The sequence below is a fragment of the Perognathus longimembris genome, chromosome 23, assembly GCF_023159225.1.
Source record: "Perognathus longimembris pacificus isolate PPM17 chromosome 23, ASM2315922v1, whole genome shotgun sequence".
NCBI classification, from domain to species: domain Eukaryota; kingdom Metazoa; phylum Chordata; class Mammalia; order Rodentia; family Heteromyidae; genus Perognathus; species Perognathus longimembris.
This window is the reverse complement of record NC_063183.1, coordinates 15,173,672-15,191,455: the sequence shown is the minus strand read 5'-3', so window position 1 is coordinate 15,191,455 and position 17,784 is coordinate 15,173,672. Positions and strand designations below refer to the sequence as shown.

At 44.8% G+C, this 17,784-nt stretch overlaps 1 protein-coding gene across 3 annotated transcripts in view; it reads right to left on the bottom strand.

Annotated features, from left to right (window-relative positions):
* LOC125340965 (CREB binding protein) overlaps nt 1-16,926 on the bottom strand; it is a 128,988-nt gene extending 112,062 nt beyond the window's left edge. For 2 of the 3 annotated variants that reach the window (XM_048332920.1, XM_048332921.1), the window contains exon 1: nt 16,652-16,925. In XM_048332920.1, the coding sequence (XP_048188877.1) occupies nt 16,652-16,736 (85 nt within the window). In that variant the 5' untranslated portion in view covers nt 16,737-16,925. Of the gene's footprint in view, nt 1-16,651 lie in introns of all 3 variants that reach the window. The other variant, XM_048332919.1, reaches the window with a different exon arrangement.
* Between the last annotated feature and the right edge of the window lie 858 nt (nt 16,927-17,784).

Genomic DNA, 17,784 nt, shown 5'->3' with positions numbered 1-17,784 from the left:
TGTCCAAAAATCTAACATCATTCAGAATACTCAAAGAAATCATGGTTAGCTTTCAGGTCTTATAGCATCCAGTACAATAATGATAAACATTTAATAAAAAGACTCAAAAATGAGCTATAGCAAAGGAAGTGCTGGCTGGGTATCACAGTAAATAAGACACATCATATCTTCATGTTTTGGCTGGCACTTGTTAGGTAACTTAGATTCTGTTCAAATAACTGTTTCTAGAGGTTTTGTGTCAGGAATTAACCAAACCCCTACTTGTCCTCACCTAACAGATTCTCCTGAGAATAGAAAAAAAAAGGTGTTTATGATGTTGGACTAGGGTTATAGCTCAGTAGCAGAATGCCTGCCCAGCACCAGGTCCTGGGTTCAATGATGGCCCTGCACCTGATGGTCAAGCACTTTGCCATGAGTTACACCCTCAGCCCTAGTTTGGGTTGTTTTAAAAAAGCATTCAAGAGGATATAAAATAAAAAGGAGAAAGGCCCCAAGATCCACAGTTCCTCAATTCCCAAAAAACATTCCTCAGGAATTCCTTCTAGAAACTTTCAAATCGGGCCTTGATTTTTGCCCCAGCCTGCCCCATGCTTCCTCATAGCTGGAATGACAGGCACACACAACCATGTCCAGTTTTTTATTGGTTGAGAAAGGGTCTCCTGAACATTTTACTGTGTGCTTGGACCAGCCCTGGATCCACCCAATCTCTGTCTCCTGTGTAGCTAGGCTTACAGACTTGAACAACTGTGCCTATTCCTTCTACAAACATCTTTAGTTGCATGCACATTAACATATAGCTTTTGCTTCTAAAAAGGGTCTAATTATTTGGGCTGGGAATATGGCCTAGTGGTAAAAGTGCTCGCCTCGGGTCTAATTATTATATTTGTTTTCCACCCTAACTTTGTATTTCGTACTTTGCAGCACCCATTTCCAATGCAGTATTCCCCTCCAGACAGTTGGAGTGGGGGTGGGAGAAGTAGGGGTGACAGCAGGGGAAAGGAGTGATACTTAACTACTATTCCTCATCTTTAAGATGACTTTAATTCTTTACTGCCTAGTAGACTTTTGGGATCATATTCAGGATTTTACAATTTCAAAATTAATTAACGAAAGTAATGAAAAGGTCTATGATTAAAATTATTTGGGTTGATGTAAATGTTCTCAGAAGGCTTACCAAGCAAAAGGCTGATTTTTACTGTTTGGTATAGGTTGTTCGGCTAGATATTTGTACATCAACTACTGAGGTGGGCAATAAAAAAATCCTTTCCAGGATCAGAGAAACCATAAGCAGGATGGTGTGAACTGACTGCTGACGTGCCTTTTTTTTTTTTTCCAGGCCCGAGACTGGAACTGGAACTTGGTACCTGATGCATTTGCACATTAGCTAGCACTCTACTGAGCCCCTCCAATCCCAAATGACATGCATTTTGATAACAGCAAAACCTTCGATTGATTGCCTTATTTTTGCCAGTCTTGGGGCTTGAACTGAGGGCTTTATGAATGCTAGGCAAACACTCGACCATTAAGCCACATTCCAAGCCCCTATATTTAAACTTTTTTTTTTTTTTGCCAGTCCTGGGGCTTGGGACTTAAGAGCCTGAGCACTGTCCCTGGCCTCTTTTTGCTCAAGGTTAGCACTCTACCACTTGAGCCACAGTACCACTTCTGGCTTTTTCTGCTTATGTGGTGCTGAGGAATCGAACCCAGGGCTTCGTGCATGGTAGGCAAGCACTCTACCACTAAGCCACATTCCCAGCCCTATATTTTAACTTTCTAAAGAAAATTGTTTATACAAAAATTTCCCATCATCTTAAATAAGACCATTAGTCCCACTTCTAACACTGCTTTCCCAGGGCTGTTCACCTCCCAGAAGTAAAGGTGGAAGAAAGGAGGGCAGGTGCCAACTCTGCAAATACAAAGTTGAATAGAAAAGTACAATGTGGCTCTAGACTTGTGGAAAATAAACCTCAGTAGCTTCCCCTAAATGTTCTAGGTATGGCCAGTTTTTTCAAAACTTGGTATTATTCTTTAATCCCTAACAAGAGAAAACCTGGACTCCCTAATCTCACATTCAAGGCTCTTGGTAACGGTACCTTGGGCCTGTAGATGCTCAACCTGCCTTCCCTGCTCACCATACAAGCTCCCACATTCCCTTCTTTTGCTAGGCTCCTTGACCACCCAACCTGAATTCAGCACCCAACACCTTCAGTCAGAAACTGTCCTCCATCTGAATGACAGCATCACTGGTGTAAATTAGCCATTCCTTGTTACTGTCACCACTGATAGAGTCACCTCACACAAAACACAATGAAATGCCTGGGAATGAATAAAACCAGTACCCCAGTAGTGACTGGAGCTCAGGCCCAACCAGCTCCCCCTTGGCAGGACCAAATCATTAGTCTTTATCTCTCAGAAACAATAAGAATTAGGCCTAAATTGTTATAGATTGGTAAACATAAGCCAAAATAAAACTAACTTTTGTAAAAAATAAAAAAAACTGTCAAAAACAACTTTTGTAAAAACTTTTTTAAAAGCTTCTGTAAAAAAACCTCACATTGGGGCTGGGGATATAGCCTAGTGGCAAGAGTGCCTGCCTCGGATACACGAGGCCCTAGGTTCAATTCCCCAGCACCACATATACAGAAAACGGCCAGAAGCGGCGCTGTGGCTCAAGTGGCAGAGTGCTAGCCTTGAGCTGGAAGAAGCCAGGGACAGTGCTCAGGCCCTGAGTCCAAGGCCCAGGACTGGCCAAAAAAAAAACTCACATTTGGTATCTGCTGCTTCCCGTGCTTAACAAAGTACCATCTGCCAATTCCTCTTCGTCCTCAGGGGGCCTCCCAAGACCCTTCAGAGTAGCTCCAAGCTTGTGTCTCCTCCCAGAGGTCACACTCTGACTGCAGTTGCACTGTCTTCCCCCTACCCCCATGAAAGCAATCTGGGCCCAGCCAAGGCACACATGAATAACAAATATTTGAGTAACCCTGAACAGAATTACCTAAGCTATGAGTATTTATGGAACTGTCACTGTCTTCAAAAGGCAGCCTTTTTTTTGGTTTTGGTTTTGTTGCCAGTCCTGGGGCATGGACTCAGGGCCTGAGCACTGTCCCCGGCTTCTTTTTGCTCAAGGCTAGCACTCTACCACTTGAGCCACAGTGCCACTTCTGGCTTTTTTCTATATATGTGGTGCTGAGGCATAGAACCCAGGGCTTCATGTATACAAGGTGAGCACTTTACCACTAGGCCATATTCCCAGCCCCAAAAGGCAGCCTTTTTTTGTGCTGGTCCGGGGGCTTAAAGTCAGGGCCTGGGCTAGGAATATGGCCTAGTGGCAAGAGTACTCGCCTCATATACATGAAGCCCAGGGTTCGATTCCCCAGCACCACATATATAGAAAATGGCCAGAAGTGGCGCTGTGGCTCAAGTGGCAGAGTGCTATAGCCTTGAGCAAAAAAAAGCCAGGGACAGTGCTCAGGCCCTGCGTTCAAGGGCCAGGACTTGCAAAAAATAAATAAATAAAATAAAGTCAGGGCCTGGGTGCCATCGTTGAGTGTCTTTGCTCAAGGCTAGAAATCTCCTACTAGATTCACAGTGCCACTTCCAGCTCTTTGGTGGTTAATTGGAGATAAGAGTCTCTTGGAGCCTGTTGGCTCTAGCCTGTAATCCTAGCTACTCAGAAGACTGAGATCTGAGGATCTCGGTTCAAAGCCAGCCTGGGCAGTAAAGTCCATGAAACTCTTATCTCCAATTAACCACCAGAAAAACAGAAGTGGCACTATGGCTCAAAGTGGTAGAGTGCTAGCCTTGAGCTGAAGAGCTCAGGGACAGCACCAAGGCCCAGAGTTCAAGCCCCAAGACTAATAATATAATTTGTATCACCTCAATCACATTTCAATTATTCAATGCCATGTGTGGCTCACAGGTCCAGCCTGGGCAATGCAGACACCACAGAACACATCCACTACCATAGAGTACCAGCCAGAAAGCGCAGGCCTAAAAATTATCACCAACATCATCTCTAACGAGGGAAATGTCCAACTCCTCTCTCTGGCTGTTAAGAAGGAATCTTTTTTTCCTCACATGTTGGAGACCCTGAGAACTAGATTTCTCTTTCCTTCATTTGAATGAGTCTAAGAAGATTTTTCACAATTAGTTCTACTGTGAGATCTTGCAAAACAAAACCTAATTCACACAAAAAAAGGGAACAAACCAAATGACACTGGAAACCTATCAATATTTTAAACCTCTTAAGGTTCTTTACTGAAGATGTAAGATTTGATGTAAAGATATCCATAAAATTATCCATAGTCCCCCTCCCCAAAAAAAAACCCCATAAATCACCACACCTAAAATAGTAGAGAATGGAATTTCCACTTAAAGGCACAGTGGAATTTGCAGGAAGAGAACTTCTCACAATGAATCTGTTTCCCTCAAGATCCATAGGAGCTGCTCTCAAGAGGAATAAAGTCTCATGTACCTGTCTTTCAACCAGCCAACCTACAAAGCCCAACAGGGAACCCAAGGCCATTCTCTAATTCTGCTTTCTAAATAGCAAAGGCATATTTTTATTATTTCCCTATACTTGCTTTTTTACTAAGTCCTAACCTAAATCAAGCCCTTGAAACAATAATAATCTAAACAAACAATCAGAAACAATAAAAACAGTTCCATTTAATTGTAGTTCACTTTCCAATAGAGAAGAGTGGAAATGCAAACACAGATCCAGTAAAGTCAAGTCATATTATTGCCCATTTTGTAGGATTTCTACATCTTAGCTCTTAATTCATTCAAAATGGAAACTGAACTGGTTAGGACTGGGTACAAGAAGTGAAATGGGCAGGGATAACAGGTCTCACATTGGCACTGTGAGTAGCTCCTATGGGTATGGTTCTGAATCAGGCTTTCACTCCTATCATCCAATCCTTACTGGCTGAAAGGTAGTTAATGCTGCTTTTCTCCCACACATTTAAAACAACCTGAGCTACCTCAACCCGTTATACAACAGGCAGCACAGTAGCTAACACACAAAGCTAACCAAGTAAGAAGTAGAATACAATGTATGTGTGTGTAAAATCCTTTTCCCCCTCTTCTTTGTCTCGGATTCACTTCCCTGCTCCTTTCATTTATACATGCAGACACCTAGCCCCTAAAGCTCTAAAGTGAAGCCCCAGGGATGGGAATGTGACTTAGTGGTAGAGTGCTTGCCTAGCACGCATGAAACCCTGGGTTTGATTCCTTAGTACCACATAAACAGAAAAGGAAGTGGCACTGTGGCTCAAGTGGTAAAGTTCTAGCCTTGGGCAAAAGAAGCTCAGGAACAGTGCCCAGGCCCTGAGTTTAAGCCCCAGGACTGGCAAAATTGGGGGGTGGGGGGAGACGGAGAGACAGAGAGACAGACAAGATAGACAGACCGACCAGACAGACAGATGATTAAAAAAAAAAAAAAGTGAAGTCCCAGTCACTGGGCTGGGAACTAGGCGGCTATGTCCACTGTGAGCCAGGGATCCCTCCCCCAGTACCACTGATGGTTCTCAGTATAAAAAGCTCTGACATTTCCTTCAACTCTGAGTCATGCTTAGAAGGTTCTACTTTTAATCAGGTGACAAATACTCAAAATATTTTAATCCAAAAGAATTGGGTCAAGCTCTTATAGTCCATAATTGTCAAAGCAAACCCTAATTATTAAATAGTTCTTGATAGGTCCTTAGTGCATCATTCAGTTCATAATCAAACACCAAATCTGCTACTCTATTTAAATGTTGTACAAGTCTTCTCCATAAGCCATCATAAAGAAGAGAAGCTTATTTTTCTACTCATTTCACTGGATATTCTAACCAATAAAGTTAAAATATTTATCAGTAGTGTCACTGTCAAAAGAAAAATCTACAACTATTTGGGGAGGGGAAGGTAAGTTTTTGTATTATAAAAATAATATATACTGCAACAGAATTATAGAACTCCATTAAACAGTTCACTTTATGTTTTATTATGGATGATTTGAATCCAAAAAAGTAATTTAAGTACAGCCATAAGAAACATCAACTGTAAACAGTAAAGTATAATAGAAAGATGGAAGATTAAAAGATTTTCATACAGCAGCTGATAGAACACCTTGAGAAGGGAGAGGAAATTCAGGTGTACTCACAAGGAAGGATTTTTACCATTAGGTTTTAATCATTCTTAGTGATAGCTCAACTAAGCATTCCTTTGATTAATGAAGACAAAACACAAGGGAAAATGTCACATGAGATGATATCCAATTCTTTCTTAGGTAAGTTTTAAAAGAAATACTCCTAGAAACAGAAAACTTGCTTTTAAACCTTGCTCTAAATTTAGAGCCAGAAAACACCCGAATGGTAGTTTTTCAATCACTGTTATTTTCTGTATTGTCTAAAAGCTTTTAAAAGGGGAGGAGAAACTGTGCTTACTTATAAGTCTTCCATGAATCTTTCTATGTGTGTGAAGTACCCCAGTGCAGATCTCTTCAGGAATGTCCAAGCTCAATAACCAAGTCTGCCTACTTTAAGGAGCTCCTCACCGAATTCCACAAAGTGGAATATGCAAAAGCTCCAAAAGGTAGGTATTAGTGCCATGGCTTACATTTCTGCCTCAATGTGAGAATTTTCCTGAAAGCTAAGTTAAGGATGGATCCCTTCCTCAGTTAAAGCAGATTTGGCCATCCTACACCAGATCCAACAGATATATTCCCAAGAGGATGTATGCAGAAAAAGGCCTCAGCATAGGCTGAAGGGCAGAGGACGCACTGAAATCAGAAGGCATACCTAGGAGTGTTAGGGCTTCTGGGAAGCCATCTGAGAACCACCAGAAGAAAACTTATGAGAGCAGTGACATCCAAGGAAATAAGGCTGACATGGCCAAAGTTCTGTTCCCAACCTAGAAGGACAGGGAGGTAGCAGAGCTTCAAGGGCCATGAAACTAATCATGGCATGCATGTTTCCATCAGCCCAAAATCCCCTTATCCCAAATCTCAGAGCCTACCTTAGGTGGCCCCCAGTACCTAACCCTAGGCTTTTTTTTTTTTTGCCAGTCCTCAGGCTTGAACTCAGGGACTGAGCATGGTCCCTGGCTTCTTTTTGCTCAAGGACAGCACTCTGCCACTTGAGCCACAGCGCTACTTCTGGCCTTTTCTATATATGTGGTGCTGAGAAATCGAACCCAAGGCTTCATGTATACAAGGCAAGCACTCTTGCCACTAGGCCATATTCCCAGCTCAGCCCTAGGCTTCTGAACTGGTGAATAATGCTGCCCTCTTGAGTTACCTTTTCTGAATCAGGATATTTCACACTTGTTGCATCTTGTATTCTTTTCTCAAGTTTTGTCCAAAATCTTATTAACACAGTTCTAAGCTACTGAAAGGCATTTACCAGAACCCTCTCTATACATATCTACCTACTCTCTCTACATATATCTATGTGAGTGTATGTATACATATACTCCATATACTCTCTATTATATACATATACACACATACATAGACATATATATCCTGTATATATTGCTATTGCCTACCGCATGTCCCAAATGAAATCATAATATACACTGTAAGGAACAGATTCAAATATTCATTTGCTGCTTAAATAGTCCATGAAACATACTTAAAAATTATCAAGTGTGTTGTTGAGGACACATGACATAACTTTAGTTTTTATCTTCTTAAAATTCCATTGTCTTCATGTTCCTATTTTTAAAAATACAAGTGAAAATGGAGGCAAAATCAATAGTATTGATTTCAGAATTCCTGGCTATGTATCCATCCAGTAAAAGGCTGTACAACAGATGTGCCTGTACGTGGGCCTCTGTGGACTCGCACATAGCTATTGTTTCCACAACTACCAACAAATAGGTCTTGGTCTGCTTTAACTGGGGAAGGGATCCATCCTTCCATATTCCATCTTTAACTTAGCTTTCAGGAAAATTCTCACATTGAGGCAGAAATGTAAGCCATGGCACTAATACCTTCTGGAGCTTTTGCATTTTCCACTTTGTGGAATTCGGTGAGGAGCTCCTTGGAGTAGGCAGACTGTCATTGAGCTTGGACATTCCTAAAGAGATCTGCACTGGGGTACTTAACACACATAGAAAGATTCATGGAAGACTTATAAGTAAGCACAGCTTACCCTCCCCTTTTAGGTCAGACAAGCACTCCCAGTAAGTCCTGCAAGGACAAGACACATCCTCATTTCCTGATAGTTCCAGTGCCAGCTCCTCAGTCACTGAGTATGTCCTTCAGAATAGGCTTTTACTCTGCCTTTCCATTGGGAATCACTGACATGAGAATCATTATTATCTTCATTTACTGATGAAGAAAGGGAAATTCTGGTGGCTGGCATAACTGTCCCAAACATGTTCTGGCCCGAACTCATTTAGGTAACTGGGTTGATCACTGAGTGGCAGCACTTGGGTAGGGAACACAGGATTAAAAGAAAAACAAAGAACAGACCCAGAGAGTGGTTGAAAGTAACTTTAAATGCAGTCTTGGGAGAAAGCTATGAAAACTTTGAACGACAAAAACTTTACATTCTTTTATCCATTGCCTAAAAGTTTCCCAAGGGTCTACTGTGCCAGATGTTGCATGTAGCATCAGGAGAGCTGCTGTGGGAAAGCTCAAGCAGACCAGCATCTAGTTTCACAAGAAAGGGAGAATGCAGACTTGAGTTGACAAAGCAATGAGGATGAGAATGATGTGGGGTCTACTCAGGTAAGCAAAAAGCAAAATGGCCAGTGAAAGAACCAAAGTACCTCTTTATGAAGCTACCTGTTATTGTTAAACTTACCTGATTTTAAATAAAGCACATAAATTGCCACAAAAAGAAAAAAGAAAAAAAAAGGAACAGACTCCCCTGGGACTTACCTCCCCTAATCAGTGCCCAGGCCAGCCAACACGAGATGGCAGAAAGGCTCAAAAGGTTTGTGATGCTACTGTAGCAGGGCCAAGGGAGGTGAAGAGGAGGGCAACCACTGCAGCCCAGTGCTCCCAAATGAGTGCTCAAAGCCTAAATCCGACATCACATTAGCATCATCAAGCTGCAGTTTGTGGACCAAATTCCAAGGAAGCTAGTTTTTACACTAAAGTTTACTGGGAGTAAGACATAGCCATTTTATTACACAGCTATGGTCTTTCCAAAATGGCAGTGCACAATAGTTGGGACAGAAAAATCAGGTGGGGGCTGGGGATATGGCCTAGTGGCAAGAGTGCCTGCCTCATACACATGAGGCCCTGGGTTCGATTCCCCAGCAACACATATACAGAAAATGGCCAGAAGTGGTGCTGTGGCTCAAGTGGCAGAGTGCTAGCCTTGAACAAAAAGAAGCTAGGGACAGTGCTCAGGCCCTGAGTCCAAGGCCCACGACTGGCCAAAAAAAAGAAAGTTTAAAAAAAAAACAATCAGGTGGCCCACAAAACTGAAAGCAAGCATGGATTTGCCAGCTCTTTACAGAAAAAAAATTGCTGATCCATGGTTACATTAAAAAGAGTATTCTAAGGGGCTGGGGATGTGACTTAGGGATAGAATGTTTGCCTAGCATCCATGAAGCCCTGGATTCAATTCGTCAGCACCACATAAACAGAAAAAGCCAGAAGTGGAGCTGTAGCTCAAGTGGTAGAGTGCCTAGCCTTGAGAAAAAGCAGCTCAGGGAAGGTGCCCCAAGCCCTGAGTTCAAATCCCAGGGCTTGCCAAAAAAAAAAAATGTACTAGTGCTTATAAGACTGGGGAACAATGAAAACTCTAGCCTCTTTCTCAAGGGCCTGCACTAAAAGGTCCTTAGCTAAAGCTGGTTGTCAGTAGCTTACACATGTAATCCTTGCTACTTAGGAGGCTGAGATCTAAGGCTCCTGATCACAGTTCAAAGCCAGCCTGGACAGGAAAGCCCATGGGACTTTTTTTTTTTTTTGGTCAGTCATGAGGTTTGAACTAAGGGTCTGGGAGCTGTCTCTGAGCTTTTTCACTCAAGGCTCTAGCACTCTACCACTTCAAGCCAAAGCACCATTTCCAGTTTTCTGGTTGTTAACTGGAGATAAACAGTCTCACAGACTTTCCTGACCCAGCTGGCTTTAAACTGTGATCCTCAGATCTCAGCCTCCTGAAGAGCTAGGATTACAGATGTCTATGGAAACCGGAACTGGAACTATGGCCCAAAGTGGTAGCCCTGAGTAAATGAGCTCAAGGACAGGGCCCAGACCATGAGTTCAACCGCATAAACAGAAAAAAAAAAAAAAAAAGTCCTTAGCTTAGAACCAACTTCACTGGAACACAAAGCCCTTCTAGAGAAACAACTCTCAGCATGCCCCTCTAGTTTCCTGGAATACATTCCAAGTGCTAGTCTGAGTAACACACAAAGGTGTATCCTCACCAATATGACCACCCCCATGCCCTCTCCAAGAGCTAAACTTACGTTTTCTTCTCCTTTATAAACCCACAATAACGTACAGCTCATCTTCACAAAAGACATACTTCAGCCAATCCATTCTTAACTAATTTAAAACACATGAATTTCAAACATATGAAGCAAAAATACAAAGCAAGCACTTATACAGCCTCAAGTAAGAGTATACCTTGAGATACAACTACAAAGGAAAAAAGATAAAGGTATAAAAACACATGCTAATAATCTAAGCATCAACTTCCACCTGCAGGATTAAGCCTCAGTCCCTTTATTAAACATTTTCCATTATGTTTAAGAATTACAAAATCTGGCTAGGAATGTGGCTTAGTAGTAGAGTGTTTGTCTAGTATGCATAAAGCCATGGGTTCAATTCCTCAGTACCACATCAACAGAAAAAGTGGGAAGTAGCATTGTGGCTCAAGTGGTAGAGCGCTAGCCTTGAACACAAAGAGGCTCAGAAACAGTGCCCAGGCCCTAAGGGGCTGGCCAGGACTGGCCAAAAAGAGAATTACAAAATCACTGGGCTCCAAGGACTCATTCCTGTAATATTAGCAGCCCAGGAGACTGAGATCTAAGGATCGTGGTTCAAAGACAGCCAAGGCAGGAAAGTCCTTAAGACTCTCTTCTCCAATTAACCACACACAAAAAAAGCCAGAAATGGAGTTGTGACTCAAGAGGTAGAGAGCTAGCTCTGAACAAAAAGAGAAAACTCAGTGACAGTGCCCAGGCTATGAGTTCAAGCCTCAGGATCAATACACACATATGGGAAAATAATATAAAATATGAGCCAGCAGCTCATACCTATAATCCTAATTACTAAGGAGACTAACATCTGTAGGACTGCTAGATCCCATCTTCTAAACAACCAACAAGAAATGCAGAGATGGGGCTGGGAATGTGGCGTAGCAGTAGAGTACTTGCCTTGCATGCATGAAGCCCTGGGTTCGATTCCTCAGTCCCACATAAACAGAAAAGGCTGGAAGTGGTGCTGTGGCTCAAGTGGTAGAGTGCTAGCCTTGAGCAAAAAGAAGCCAGGGACAGTGCTCAGGCCCTGAGTCCAAGCCCCTGAACTGGTAAACAAAACCCAAAAAAACAGAGATGGTGGCTAGTTCAAGTGCCCCAGTCCAGCAAGCATGAGGCCCTAAAGTGCAAAACAGCAACATTTTTGTAAAAAAAAGTAAAAGTTAGGGCTGGGACTATGGCCTAGTGGTAAAGTGCTAGCCTCATATACATGAATCCCTTGGTTAGATTCCTCAACACCACATATATAGAAAAGGCCAGAAGTGGCGCTGTGGCTCAAGTGGTAGAGTGGCTAGCCTTGAGCAAAAAGAAGCCAGGGACAATGCTCAGGCCCTGAGTTCAAGCCCCAGGACTGGCAAAAACAAAACAAAACAAAACAAAAAGTAAAAGTTACAGAATTAAATCCAAAGGCAAATAACCAAGATTCCCAATCTTTTGATCTATCTCTAAAGAATACTTAGCATGATTCATACCACATTCATACCACCATCATCCCTAACCAACTCCCAGTAAAGATGAATTTTCACCTTTCTCCCAGTTATTCAAGTCTACTTTTTTTGGGGGGGAGGGGGGAGTCCAGTCCTGGGACTTGAACTCAGGGCCTGGGCACTGTCCCTGAGCTTCCTTTTGCTCAAGTTTAGCACTCTACCACTTGAGCCACAGCACCACTTCCAGCTTTTTCTGTTTATGTGGGATTGAGGAATCGAACACAGGGCTTCATGCATGCTAGGCAAGCACTCTACCACTAAGCCACATTTCTAGCTCCTCATCTACTCTTTGTAGAAAAGGAATCTTGAAACTTTGATGAAAAGCCTTAGTTCCTTTTTAGCCAGGACTTAGTGATGAGGTAAAATAACTTGACCATTTCTCAATTATCCTGCAGTAAACAGGAACATGAACCCCTAGTTTTGACTGAGAGTAACACCAGAACCAAAGGGAAAAGGGAGTCCTGCTCCACCCATGCTACAAAGAACAGTCTGCTATCCCCCACCTGAACTAGTTATAAACTTTCTGCATAGAACTTTATTTAATTCACTGGCTGTGGTGGTGCTACTGAAATTTCCTAAGTATCATAGTCTCCTGGGTCTACTAAACACAAGTAAATTCAATGCTTCTGTTGTAGATTTACAAAATAAATATGTAGAATTGTTGCTTTTGCCATCTAGATTTAGTTCTGGTTTTGATCTTTTGGGGCAGATCAACTTGCTCAAATTTAGGTGCTCACCTAAAAAGTAGCAGTAATGGTGTCTTTTGGCCCCCTGAAGACAGTTCAAAGATCACACTGAGATGATGCAGAGAAAAGCACAATGACCTGCAGTAAAGTACTGTACATACAATAAGATTACTTATATTTACCACAACCTTTCTTTGTATGCATCTCAATTGCATTCAAAGAGATTCTCATGGCTGTAGCCAGTGTAGTCCTAACTACTAGAAGCTGATGCAGGAGGCTTACTGGAGCCCAGGAATTGGAGGCCAGTCTGAGCAATGTACGACTGTCTCCAAAAAAACAAAGTTAAGCTAGGCGCTGGTGGCTCACGCCTGTAATCCTAGCTACTCAGGAGGCTGAGATCTGAGGATTGTGGTTCAAAGCCATCAGGGCAGAAAAGACCCTGTGACCCTTATTTTTGTTTGGTTTGGGTTTTTTGCCAGTCCTGGGGCTTGAACTTAGGGCCTGAGCACTGTCCCTAGCTTCTTTTTGCTCAAGGCTAGCACTCTGCTACTTGAGACACAGCACCACTTCCAGCTTTTTCTATATACGTGGTGCTGAGGGATTGAACCCAGGGCTTCATGTATACGAGACAAGCACTTTACCACTAGGCAATATTCCCAGACACCCTGTGAGACTTCTTATCTCTAATGAACTAAAAAATCAGAAGTGGAGCTGTGGTTCAAAATGGTAAGAGCGCTAGCCTTGAGCAGAACAACTTAGGGACAGGGCTTAGGCCCTGAGTTCAAGCCCCATGATGGACCAAAAAAAAAAAGTTAGCTTCTTTAAAAACAAGCATCTAGGGCTGGGGATATAGCCTAGTGGCAAGAGTGCCTGCCTCGGTATACCCGAGGCCCTAGGTTCGATTCCCCAGCACCACATATACAGAAAACGGCCAGAAGCGGCGCTGTGGCTCAAGTGGCAGAGTGCTAGCCTTGAGCGGGAAGAAGCCAGGGACAGTGCTCAGGCCCTGAGTCCAAGGCCCAGGACTGGCCAAAAAAAAAAAAAAAAAAAAAAAAAACAAGCATCTACATTATTATAATCACAACTGCTTGGGGCCATCTATATACAACATGAGATGAAATATACTTGTGGTCAAATTTCAAAAAGCAATTTGGAAACTTTTTACTCTACTCCTTGTGCACAAATTTTGCCATAACAAAGTTGACAAACAAAAGTCTACCATTTGCCTGGAGAGTAATTACTTATTTCTTCTACACTGTGCTATATGATAAATCCCTGCTACCGAAAGACACTAGTATCCTGTTTTAATTTAGACATATTAAAGAAGTTTCCCAAACACACAATTATATGTTAGTAACAAAAAGTCTCCACTTCTTATAAAGGGTGCCAAGAAAATAAAGAGTACATCTGTGAGCAAATGTTTAAGGCTTCAAAGTAAAACAAGAAAATGCCATTGCAGTACTGTCTGATACAGTCAGATTCTGTGCCACTTCAGAGCTGCTTTATTAGTGGGATAAAGTACAGCTTCTCCTTCCCTCTTTGTACTCTCTTCCTGTCACTGGTGACAATGACAGTTATCACTCAGATACTGCCAGACCCTACTTCAGTGGTTTATTCATATGTGGATGTCCCTTAGTGGACTCTTATAGCCTGCAGGCAATACCTTGGCTAATAAGCTCCCCAACATGAGGACATTTTGTTTTGGGTCCACAGCTACTTCAACAGACACATCTAAGACACTGATGGCTTCTGCCAACCCCCTAAGTTGTGCTCAGCATCACAGCAGTCCAAACTGCTCCAGTTTTCCAGGCTCCAAGGCCATCTCTCCTTTCTCCTTCCACCCTTCAGTTCTTCCCAGGTAGAGCTCCCTCCCTCAAAGTTGATCTTGTACTCAAGGCAAACACTGTGCTTTGGCTGACCCAATATTCTCCTGGAAGTCTGAGATCCATTCTCACACTAAAAAAAAAAAAAGTTGAGCCTTCCAAGAATATTATTCTTAGGTCTCTGTACCATTGAACCAAATGTCTTTACTCCTTTGAATGTACTTGATGTAAACATTTTAGCCTCTTATTTGCTTAATACATATCCTTTAGATCTCTCTCTGTCCACCTCATTACTGGCTATCTTAAACTACTAGTTACTCCAGACAGAGTTTCACCTGGTTTAATATGCTCAATAATGATCCCTTCCTCAGTAGCCTATGCTAACACACCCTTTCATGATAATGGGATGTTGGTGACCAGTAGCTGAGGACTTGAATATGACTTATTTGGACTAAATTACTTTTTGTTCCACATTTGGAAAAAGTAAAAGTGCGCCTGTCAAGGGTCAAATTTGGAAAAGGATTGGGGAAAAGTGGTTAGAAACAATCCTTTTTGATAAGCTCTGTTGAGTAGCAGCACATTAATATCTGACCATCAAATAACTGAAACTACTCCAAAGAAGGCCATCCTTTGGGCTTCATCTTGGCAACAGCCAAATAGATAAAGTAGTACAAGCTTTCTTAAATCTTGTTGTTAATTTGTCTGTGCTTTTAAAAAAAATCTACAATACCTTCATTCAACAACAGCAAAGCTGCAAAGCCATTCAAGTTACCAGTGTTAGGAACAAAGCTTCAAAGCTGGCTGCTTGGTATGATTTATATTTCACAATTAAAGACTTTTCACTCCAACATGGCAAGATTAACAAACCAAAGATCTATTCAACAGAAGGGTATTCAAACTGTTGTCATTTTCACATTTCTCAATTCAATAACCTGATTCTATAAAATGAATGCCAAACTCAATTTTTAATTAGTTAAGAAGAAAATAGTGCTCTCTATACCTGAGAATCATTACTCCTTCACATTAATGTACACATTTCACCTCAACAAGAATATCCTTAAAACTCCTTTTTTTGTTGTTGTTTTAAGTCATCTCTCATTTCTACACTAGCAGTATTACATGCTGCCTTTCATGACTGGTTTCCAGGAACTATATTCAAATTGAAGCCACAAAATTCAAGTTTTATTTCAACTGTAGAAGTAAGATTTTTTCCTTAATACATCACTGGTCAGTGGAAGAAATAGCTGCATAAGTTAAACGACTGTGTCTGGGGCAAATCTGAAGGCAGCAATGTAATTCAATTTGGACCCACTCATCAAAAACTGATTTTCAGATGCTACTACTACAAGCCTACAGGAGAAACGCTAGCCGCGCTGAGACCGCATTGTTCCCAGCAGTGATCAAGTTTTTACTGCAAAGGTGAGCTTAAAAGGAAAATACAAATAGTTGATAATGTTACCATGAAGCAGTCTACAAGACCCCAGAATTACTCAACGAACAGCCATGTCTCCTGGGCACCTGATATGATAACCTTAGAAAATTTCTGGCTAAGTTGTTTAATGCGGGAGGGAAAAGGTGATTTACTCAATATCCGGCTCAATTTTTTTGAAAAATTGTAATCCCTACATTACTTGTTCATCTAAAGAAAAATCAATGGGAACTCACAGGGAAACAGGAGCCCAAAGGGGTTGAAAATCTCCCAACTTTCTTTGGAAGTTACATATGTAAATTAAAACGCACCACAGCAACTTTGATGATGACATCTTGTTAATGAAGTTTGGGTATTTAAAAAAAAAAAAAGTAAGGCGATGACCAAAAGAAGAAAAAGGAAAAGAAAAAGCAAGTTTCAAAATAACTGCTAAACGCCCTCCCCCGCCCCCCCAAGGAACACATTCCAAGAAACTTCGCAGTCGCAACTCACAAGCCTTCGGCGGCTGTATCTTCTGACTGCGGCGCGGGGAACCGGTGGCCGGTCTAGAGAAGCCCTCCCGGGTCCCCGCTGCTGTCAACCCGGCCGGCCACGCGTGCGGACGCTCGGCCGCACCCCCACCCCCCACCCCGCTCCACTTTTCCTCCCCGGAGCGCCCGGGCCTGCCGCGAGCAGCGCTGGTCCCCGCCGGGAGGCCGGCGTAGGACCGCGGGCAGAGCCGCCCGGCCGGCCCCGGAACCTCCCGCCACGACCCCCGCTCCCACCCCGCGGCGGGCGCTGACAGCGCGCCGGGCTCCGTCTCACCTGTGCTGTCATTCGCTGAGAAGCCGGGCGAGCTGAGTTTGGCTCGTTTCGGGTTGGGCGGTCCGTCCAGCAAGTTCTCGGCCATCTTCACCTGCTTCGCGGGAAGCGCCCCGAGCGCGGGCGGCCGGCCGGCAGCAGAGGCCGAGGAGGTCCGGCCGGCGACTGCGAGCGAGCGAGAGAGCGAGCTCCGGAGCGCGGGCCGGGCCGGGCCGGGCCGCGGAGGGCGCAGGCCGGGTGGGGGAGGCGGCGGCCAAATCTCAGCCTCAGCAACAGCGCCCCGCAGCGCTCACCGCCCGCCCCCGGCCGCCGCCGCCGCCGCCGGCCGCGGCCCCCTCATCCCCTGCCCGCCTTCCGAGAGCGACACTCCGCGGCGGGGGCGCCCCGGCGGCCCGGCCGCCCCCCCGGGCCCGGCTGGCAGCGACGGCGCCCGGCCCGGCGGCTCAGGCGGCGCCCGGGAACATGGTGCCGCCGCCGCCTCGTCCCCCCCCCCCCCCGCGCCCCACTTAATGAATTCGCCCGCGGCCCGACGACCAGGGGGCTCCGGGCTCCGACGCCCGCCCGCGGCCCGCCGCCGCCGTGAGGAAAAACAATGCGCCGAGCGGGGCCGCCGCCGCGCCGCGGCCCCCCCACTCCGTGCCGCCGCCGCCGCCGCCGCCGCCGCTGCCGCCGCCGCCGCCGCCGCCGCCGGGCTCCGGGAGGCCGAGCCGAGAGGCGAGCGGGGCCGCCGGGGCGGGCGCCGAGGGCCGGGCGGAGCGGGCCGGCCGGGCGGAGCGGGGTGCGCGGGCGGTTGTGGGGCCCGGGACCGGCGGGGCCGAGTAGATCGCGCTCGAAGCCCCGGTCGGGTCCGCGACAAGATGGCGGCTGTTGATTCCTCAATTAAAAAAAAAAGAAAGTTTTTTTTCTTCTCTTTCCAGAGCCTGAACGGGGAGGGGGAGGGGGCGGGGCACGCTAGTGCGTCACCCCCCCGCGGCGTCACCACGCACGGCCCCCGCCCCGCCCCCTCCACCTGCGCCGGCCGCGGCGGAAAGAGCCGAGCGCGCTCGGCAGGCAGTGCGGAGGGCGCGGCGGCAGTGCGTGGGGCGCCGGGCGGCCGCGCCGGAGCCCAGCCGGAGGGACGCCGCCGGATCGCGGAC